This window comes from Cyprinus carpio, chromosome A25 (genome assembly GCF_018340385.1).
Source record: "Cyprinus carpio isolate SPL01 chromosome A25, ASM1834038v1, whole genome shotgun sequence".
Classification (NCBI taxonomy): Eukaryota; Metazoa; Chordata; class Actinopteri; order Cypriniformes; family Cyprinidae; genus Cyprinus; species Cyprinus carpio.
The window spans coordinates 4,976,483-4,985,881 of record NC_056596.1 but is presented as its reverse complement, the minus strand read 5'-3'; the positions used below and the strand labels follow the sequence as shown (position 1 = coordinate 4,985,881).

At 34.6% G+C, this 9,399-nt stretch overlaps 1 protein-coding gene across 2 annotated transcripts; it reads left to right on the top strand.

The window, feature by feature from the left end:
• The first annotated feature begins 204 nt into the window (after nt 1-204).
• On the top strand, nt 205-9,365 carry LOC109086702 (probable 2-oxoglutarate dehydrogenase E1 component DHKTD1, mitochondrial). Of its 2 annotated transcripts, XM_042715122.1 has the most exons (13): nt 206-1,145; nt 1,240-1,411; nt 3,418-3,616; nt 3,737-4,049; nt 4,299-4,383; nt 5,288-5,427; nt 5,708-5,858; nt 6,102-6,208; nt 6,309-6,473; nt 6,588-6,670; nt 7,084-7,253; nt 8,233-8,318; nt 8,461-9,365. In XM_042715122.1, the coding sequence occupies exons 1-13, from the start codon at nt 858-860 to the stop codon at nt 8,560-8,562; spliced, it is 2,061 nt and encodes a 686-aa protein (XP_042571056.1). In that variant the 5' UTR covers nt 206-857; the 3' UTR covers nt 8,563-9,365. The 2 variants fall into 2 exon arrangements, with proteins under 2 accessions (XP_042571057.1, XP_042571056.1); XM_042715123.1 differs by lacking the exon at nt 8,233-8,318 and having other exon boundaries at nt 205-1,145.
• The last annotated feature ends 34 nt before the right edge of the window (nt 9,366-9,399 follow it).

Below are 9,399 nucleotides of genomic sequence, written 5' to 3'. Positions count from 1 at the left end.
TCCATAATATGTACAAAAAAATGTCGGCGTCACTCCCGGATAATCGAAAATGGGCAAAGAGGCAGGAGCTAGTTGCTGAAACCACGCCCACCAGCTCGATGGTGGTGACAGCAGCGGCAATCCACCTGTCACTCAAGTGGACACACCCTTAATTATGCAGAACTTTAAGGCTTAATATAATTTAAATGGATGAGTTTACAGACCAAAACCACTTTTTGTACCAGGCTGTAAACATATTTTTTTCTGCTGTAAAGTTTTTTAACATTTTAACATGGGGAGCCTATGGGACTGACTGCCTTTTGGTGCCAGCCTCTAGCGGCCAGCCGATGAATTGCAGTTTTAGTCACTTCCGTGTTGGAGAGCGAGTGGAAGGTTGCTGCTTGGCTTTTCCTTGGTTTCTTCTGCAAGGCTTATTTGGAGTTTCATCATGAGAGCGCCCTCTGGCCTTCAGGTGGAGATTTACTGCTGATCACAGAACCGTGTTTCACTGAAAGATACGCATGACAATCACAGCTTCTGCCTAATCGTGATTTATCACCTTTGCGATTTAATTTCGATTAATCGTGCAGCCCTAGTTTGCGTGCACAGCTGCGGTTCAAAATTGATTCCTTTTTTTTCTTCCTCGTCAGCAATGTTTATGCCATCTTGGTTTAATTCCTCACCCATTGCTTCTTCTTAACATCTAATCCTCTGAGTCACAATCTCCGCCTCTTCATACTACATGAATAGACTCATTCTCCAGGGAATGACAGTTTATTTGCTAACGGTTTTGGGGGAACATTATAATTGAGTCATTGCCTGCAGCCATTATCAAGCTTTTGACGAACCAAATACTTCTTCATTTCTCGCTCTCACTCATGTTCCGTAAGATGAGGGGTCTCAGCGAGTTTCTGGAGAACTCTCCCTCTATTGGAGACGTGCTGTCCCATTTAACCTCCACGGTGGGCGGACACACTCTCCATGTCACTATGCTGCCGAACCCCTCCCACCTGGAGGCCATCAACCCTGTGACACAAGGAAAGACTCGTGTCCGTCAGCAAGTCAAACAGGAGGGTGATTACTCCGCTGACCCTCATGCACAACCAGGAGACCTGAGCAGAGATGTTTCAATCAATTTTATGATGTCTATTTTAGTTTCTAGATTAGTTAAGTTCACTAATAACAACATTATACACCATGCTAATACATAGTAGTTATGTTGATGTTATAACGTAGCAGTTCTTTATCTATTCTGTGCAGGTTCATGGCGATGCTTCGTTTTCAGGCCAAGGCATAGTAACGGAGACCTTCACACTGTCAAATCTCCCCCATTTCAGAGTAGGTGGAAGCATCCACCTCATTGTGAACAATCAAGTGGGCTACACTACTCCCTCAGAGAGGGGCCGATCATCTCTGTACTGTAGTGATGTTGGTATGTACATTTCAGGGTGTGAGTGATTTATTTATGTATTTTTAAATTTTTCCCCAGTATATGGATTTTGCATATTTTCTGGCCTGAGATGTGTAGATTATTATTTTTATTGATTTATTGTCTCATTCAGTTTAATTTGATTTGATTTATTTTATTTGAGATAAATAATATTGTAGTTCATTTTTAATATTTTGCCATCCAAATAAGGAAAATTATACAATGGTTCTATTAAATTATAAGTTCACCCAACAGTAGTTAATGTGACCGCTCCTTTAAGGTCTCCCTGCAGTTTTCAAAGCAAATGAAAGCTCTATGGTTTAACATTTAGGGCCCTATGATTTCTGTGATGTGGAAAACGCAGACGGAAATCGCGGAATCCAGTCATAAAAATGGAATTCACAGTTTAACGCGGAATGTCACAGAATTTTGAATGAATTAATCAAAAGTAGGTCATTACACTTAAATCAAATCATGATATGGACTCTAATATCTGTAACTATTAAGCCGCAAACGTCTATTTAAATATGAATCCTGCATGTTCTGCGCATCTCTGTCAATGAATGGCGCAGACACAAGGTTCCATTTACTACACACATACTGAAGCATGCGTGACGCTCGCGGTGATTTCAGCGTCTGCTGTCTCACTAAATGAGGACGTAAATACATCAACAACATCTCCAGAACTGCTCTGAGAGTCACTTCATGAGCATTTGACCGTTTGATTTGAGTAAAACTAGCATTGTATCACATACACAGAACTGTAAAGGTATTCACAGCAAATCCCCTTTATTTGCCAAAAAATAAAGTTTGCTTAATTTTCAATAATTAAAAGATAAATTAAATTAATGTTTTATGCCTTCATTTGATAACCAGAAAAATTTAAATACACAACACAGAATTTCTGAAAAAAAAAAAAAAATCACAAGGCTACTTGACTAATAAAAAATAAAAAAATGTATTCGGTTGTTTTATGCATTCAAATAATTAGACATGCTAAAACACAGAATCTGATAACAATAAAAATATGGTGAGAAAAAATAAAACATTTCATAGGACCCGAAAACATGTAATTTTTGTTAAACTTTTATTAAACTGATGTGAAAATGTATACATTTCATGATTTTAATTAATAAGACCTGCTTTTTTGATTAATAAACTTTAATTTAACTATTAAAAAGGAGTCGAGGAAAAATTAAAACAGAAAAAAACAGAATCCAGAAAAAACAGAATTTGGAAAAAATGAAACAGAATTTAGGAAAAAAATAAAACGGATTTCATAGGGCCCTAAACATTTAAAAGGAAATAAAGTTAAGAAAGCATAAATGTAAGCATTGTAATTTTATTGTTGTTTTGTACAATAAAATAATAATAATTATTATTATTATAACTAATAATAATAATACATATTTTTTATTCAACACTGCAGTATAATTATTGCAATAATGATATTTCTTTATTAATTTAATGTTAAAAACTTAACTTATTATTTTTATTATTATTATTATTATTATTAATAAAATTTTTAATAATTTAAATAATAAAGTATTGTTATTTTTATATATGGTCATATTGAATGGTTAAAAAAAATCTGTTCTTTTTTTTTTTGTCCTTAACTGATCACATGCCTGAATTTCTGCACCAGTGTTATTTTAGTTTCGTTGAGATACAATTACAGTTTTTATTAATATTGGAATTAGTTTTTATATTAATATTTTCTATTTTTATTTTATTTTTAGTTAAAGGTTTTAGTTGTTATGTGTTGTTGTCATTTTTATTAGTTTTTATCACATATCTATATATATATTATATAATATCATTTTTTTTTTCATTTTTGGGTCACATTTGATGTAATAAATAACAAAGTAAAAAATATAATATATAATAATAAAAATATATATATATATATATATATATATAAAATTAGCTGAAGTAAAATAAGTAATTTTTTTGTTATTATTTTACACAACATCTAACAACATTTTGCAATTCTGTTTGTTGCTGTTTAGGTAAAATGGTGGGATGTGCAATAATCCATGTGAATGGCGATGATGTTGAGGATGTCCTCAGGGCGACCCGGCTGGCCGTGGAGTACCAGAGACGCTTCAGAAAAGATGTCATTGTAGACCTGCTTTGTTACCGCCAATGGGGGCACAATGAGCTGGATGAGCCCTTTTTCACAAACCCCGCAATGTATAAAATTATCCGGTGGGTACCTCTACCAGTCACGGTTTTGGCAATTCTGGTTTTAACGAATGGAACAGCCTTTATTTTGTAACATATTTCTAAAATGTTACGTTTAATTTTCCTTATTTGGTGCCATTCTAGGTCGAGAAAAAGTATCCCAGATTCATATGCCGACCAACTCATCTCTGAGGGTCTGATGACAGAGGAAGAGCGCGGGCAGATCAAGACCACCCACTACGCCCTGCTCAACGACTGGCTGAACAACATGACCCTCTACAGCCCTCCGCCCACCAACCTCCAGGGGCGCTGGGGAGACCTGGTGGAGCCCCAGAACAGGGTCTCATTCTGGGACACGGGCGTAGCGCTGCCCCTGCTGCAGTTCGTAGGTGCCAGATCAGTAGACGTACCTGAGGAGATTCAAATGCACAGCCACCTGAGAAAGACACACGTGCAGGTAATGAAAGAACACCTCGCTTGATCTTTGACCTCATTTTGTGCTGTTTTATGGCATTTTGTAAAAAAGCCACATGTCTGTTGAGAGGTTTAACTTTGATGCATATATTATGTAACAGTAGGAACATATGCTGTACAGCCATAAGATGACATCACTTAAATTGTCTATGTGAATTAGGTTTCTCAGTAAATAATAGATGCAGTCTAGTTGATTTGAACATGCCTATACAAATGTCTTGGTTTGTCACAGGCACGCCTGCAGAAACTGGAAGAGGGCACAAAATTAGACTGGTCCACAGCGGAAGCCCTGGCATTTGGCACGTTGCTGTGCCAGGGTAAAGTATTCATCTCTTCTTCCTTGCACTGTTAAAATATTCAAGAATAATTTGTGCTTTTAAATTGTATCTTTATACAGATTTTTTCCTAGTCACTGTTGCCTTTAGGTTGTGCTCTGGTGTTTTTGGACAATTTTTTTGCGTTTTGGAGATTTTTTTTTTGACAATATTTATTGTGAAAAGTAATACATTTTCTAAATTTAGAATTTATTTTCTTGATATAACAGAGAATTTATTGATCTTTACTGAAAATTCTGAGTCAGCTTAATACAAACAAAATATTTTCCAGATAATATTTTATTAATTTTCTTTTGCCTAAGTGCAATGATAATTTAAAAGCCAATCATTTTGCAAATGTACTGTATACTATTGCTACTTTTTTAAGTTGCACTAATATTAAAATAGATGGTAAGATTTTTTTTAATGTTTAAAAAATTTTCTTATGCTCACCAAAATAAATGCATTGATCAAAAATACAGTAAAAACAATAATATTCTGAAACATTATTGCAATTTCTGTTACAATACATTTTATAATGTAATTTATTCCTCTGACGCAAAACTAAATTTTCTGCATCATTGCTCCAGTCTTCAGTGTCACATGATCCTTCAGAAATCATTCTAAAATGCTGATTTGCTGCTTAAGAAACATTTCTTATTATTATCCATGTTGAAAACAGTTGTTTAGTGAAAACTGTGATACATTTTTTCAGGATTCTTTGATGAATAGAAAGTTCCAAAAAGAACAGTATTTGTTTAAAAAATAGAAATATTTTGTAATAATGTAAAAGTCACTTTGATCAATTTAATGTATCCTTGCTGAATAATTTCTTTAAAAAAAACTGACCCTAAAGTTTTGATATCAGTGTACAAGAAAGAAAAAAAATTATATACATTTAATGCAGGATTTAATATCCATATCAGCGGTCAGGATGTTGGCCGGGGTACATTCAGTCAGCGTCACACTATGGTTGTGTGTCAAGAAACCAACGACATGTACATCCCCCTCAATCACATCAGCCCTGAACAGAAAGGCCACTTGGAGGTGAGCCAGACCAGACACAGACACAACAGGCACCGTTTTCTGCAAACATGAGTTATGCATTGCTGCAATCATTTACTGTATTACTTTTGTGTGTGTGTGTGTGTGTGTGTGTTTTAATAGTACATTTTAGTTTAGGCTGTTTGGTTGATGGCATGTAACATATTAGCTTTGTAACTCAATACTCCAGCTGCTCTTTATTCCTGAGCTGGGTGGTTGCAGTTTTAATTCTTTATGCCACCACATTTTACAGCATATAATTATGTTGTGTGTGTCCTCGCAGGTGTGCAACAGTGCTCTTTCTGAGGAAGCTGTTCTGGGGTTTGAGTATGGAATGAGCATTGCTCAGCCTGGACTGCTGCCCATCTGGGAGGCTCAGTTTGGAGATTTCTTCAACGGCGCTCAGATAATATTTGACACTTTCCTCTCTGGAGGTAAAAAAAAAAAATGCAGTCAAATGCTAAGGATCAAAGTATAATTTGCAGTGTTTTACACAACCTTTGGTCAAATGGTTAAAGGGTTACTCCACCCCAAAATGAAAATTTTGTCATTAATCACTTACCCCCCTGTCGTTCCAAACCGTAAGTGATTAATGACAAAATTTTCATTTTGGGGTGGAGTAACCCTTTAAATACATCTTTAGAGACTAAATCCTGTTTTGTGGCAAAACTTCTTAGGTGAGGCGAAATGGCTCCTGCAGAGTGGATTGGTCATCTTACTGCCGCACGGATACGATGGAGCCGGACCAGAGCATTCATCCTGCCGAATCGAGCGTTTCTTACAGGCGAGTTAATGCATGCTCTCTTACAGGGAAAGTACAGACTAAGACTCAATCATTCAGCATCACTGATAATCTTCATAACTGCACTTCCTTCCTCCCGCAGCTCTGTGACAGTAAAGAGGAAGGTGTGGACGGTGACACAGTGAACATGGGAGTGGTGAATCCTACCCTACCTGCGCAGTACTACCACCTTTTGCGGAGACAAATGATTAGAAACTTCAGGAAGCCGCTAATCGTGGCCTCTCCTAAGACTCTTCTGTGCTTTTCTGTGCGTTAGCGATATTAATATTTGTTTAATATGAATTTCTTACTGAAAAAAAAGAATGTTTTGTTTTGTTGTTGTTGTTTTTTAAAAAAAATATTCACCTCTATTTGGCACTAGGGGGCAGTGTCAAGCTTGGCTGATATGGGACCAGGAACTTCCTTTAAGCCTGTCATTGGTGATATTTCTGTAAACCCCACAAGGTATCTTCATTCAGTCACTTTTTTTAAACACATTTTTGAGTCTCCATTTATTTGATGAAAAATACAGTAAAAACACTACTATTCTGAAATATTATTACTATCTAAAATAACTGTTTTGTATTTGAATGTAAAATAAAATATTATTTATTCCTGTGAATTTTCAGCATCATTCAGTCTTAAGTGTCACATGATCCTTCAGAAACCATTCTGATATGCTGAAAACAGTTGTGCTGCTATTAAAACAGCATTTATTTGAAATAGAAAATAAATTGTAATGATGTTAATGACTTTACTGTCACTTTTGATTATTTTAATGCATCCTTGCTGAATAAAAGGATTATTTTCCTTCCAAAAAACAAACAAAACAAAACTTACATTTACAGAAAGACTTATCATTTGCTCTTGTCTTGCAGTGTGCAGCGGATTCTGTTTTGTTCAGGTAAACATTACTACGCCCTGCTGAAACATCGAGAGACGTTACCAGAGGCAGAAAAAAGCACAGCTTTGATCAGAGTGGAGGAACTGTGTCCTTTCCCCACGGAAGCCCTACAACAGGAACTAAATAAATACACAAACGCCAAAGGTGAGTTGCTCATAAACACATCTTTTATTCATGGACCACTCAAAGGATTGTCGTAATTAGCATTTGTTTCTTTGGTATTGTGGCAGTTGCTCTGTGAGTGGCCTTTGTAAGGAATCACAAACGTGCAAAGGTGGTGATCTTTTTTTTTTTTTTTTTTTTATCACCACCTTTGGTTTTTATCACTTTTTTTTTTCACTTTCATAAAAAAATTTTTTAATAAAAAGCCTTTCAGCAATCCCAGAATGCAATACACAAAACTCCATGAAAAAATAAATACAACGTTATACTAGCTTTTCCTTATAGAATGAAATATATGAGATATATCTGATTCAAAATATTGTATTAGTAAAATATTTGTGTTTATTATAAACACAATACCTTTAGGGTCAGTAAGATAAAAAAAAAAGTTTAAAAGAAATCTTTTATACAATAAAAAAAAGTAAATATATTTCAGATTTATTTTAAATACAATTTAAAACAACTGTTTTCTTATTGAATATATCTTAAAATTTATACCTGTGATTTCATTCAGTCACATGATCCTTCAAAAAATCATTCTAATATACTAATTTGCTGCTCAAGAAACATTTTCTTCTTATTATCAATGTTGAAAATAGTTGTGCTGCATAATATTTTTGTGCAAACTGTGATGCATTTTTCTCAATGAATAGAAAATTCTGAAGGACAGCAGTAATTTTAAATGGAAATCTCACTTTTGAACAATTTAATCACTTATGATCAATTTAATGCATCCTTGCTGAATAAAAAAAGTCATTTATTTAAAAAAATATATTTCTGACCCTAAACTTTTGAACAGTAGTGTATATTTAATGCTTATTACAGTGGTTTGTTGTTAGTTGTGAACAATGTAAACAGCAAACTCTATTGTAAGCTGACACATTTAAACAGAAATCATGGCCAGCTTCTTATTATATTATATTATATTATATCAATTAATATATTTACTTTTCCTTTACAGATTTTATCTGGAGTCAAGAGGAGCCACAGAACATGGGCAGCTGGTCATTTGTATCACCGAGATTTGAAAAACAGTTAGCCTGCAAGGTCAGGTTCACCACTTCACGCTAATAGATGGCCTCTTAGCTAATGCCTTGATCGCCTCTTAGCTTAAATTTTTGACATTCATTAAATGAACACTGATTTATTGCAAAACGATTGACGTTGATCTTGTGATTTGTTCCCTCAGTTGAGATTAGTCAGCAGACCAGCATTACCTGCTCCTGCCGTGGGCATCGGTACCCTCCACCATCAGCAGCATGAAGCCATCCTGACCGCGGCTTTCTCCTGAGACCACACCAACATAAACTTCAAGAAATGATCGTCTTATTGTAGCAAACAAGCGATGACTGGTACACTGACAACAAACGCCAAGTACTGTTTGTAGCCTGAGCACTAAACAGAGGCATATTACACGTTTGGCTCTTTAATGCATCCCCTTATTTAGGTATAAGGAAACATTTCTTACTGACATCCAAATCAGTTTATCAATACAACTTTTGTAAGTATCATAATTGATATTTCAGAAGTAATATTTGGCACAGAAAAAATTTTATTGTATAGAAGACATGTAGAAAAGCATACAGTACATACGTATTGTGTGTAATTTTTCAAAGCACTTTTAAATTAAATTTTATATACGTGCAGAAGACTGGAGGCAAAGAAAAGAATATAAATAATATTTGTTGCAGCACTGAGATGAATATCGTGATGTGTACTAGTAGCGTCTCACGCTCAAAATGTTGGTGCATTAAATGTGTGCATGAGAATTAGATACGTCTATGAATGTAGAATCAGAAATAACAAAAATTAATCGACTGTTACATGTTTTTGAAGTGAATGTATTAATGGAAAATTAATAATTTTGATTTGATATCTAGTTTATATTACTGTGAATTTTTACTCATGATGACAATCCCATCCAAATATAATTTATAATGTTGAATTATAGGCATTGTTTTCAGTAATCATAATGTTGTGGATGAAACTGAATTTGTAATTGAATACATATTCTAGAGATAAAAAATTAAATAAAAATCTTATCACTTACCATTAACATACTTATCATGCAAAGCAAATATATTAATAATTAAACCTGTCTGTCTGTACTTTAGTATATTCATTCCTA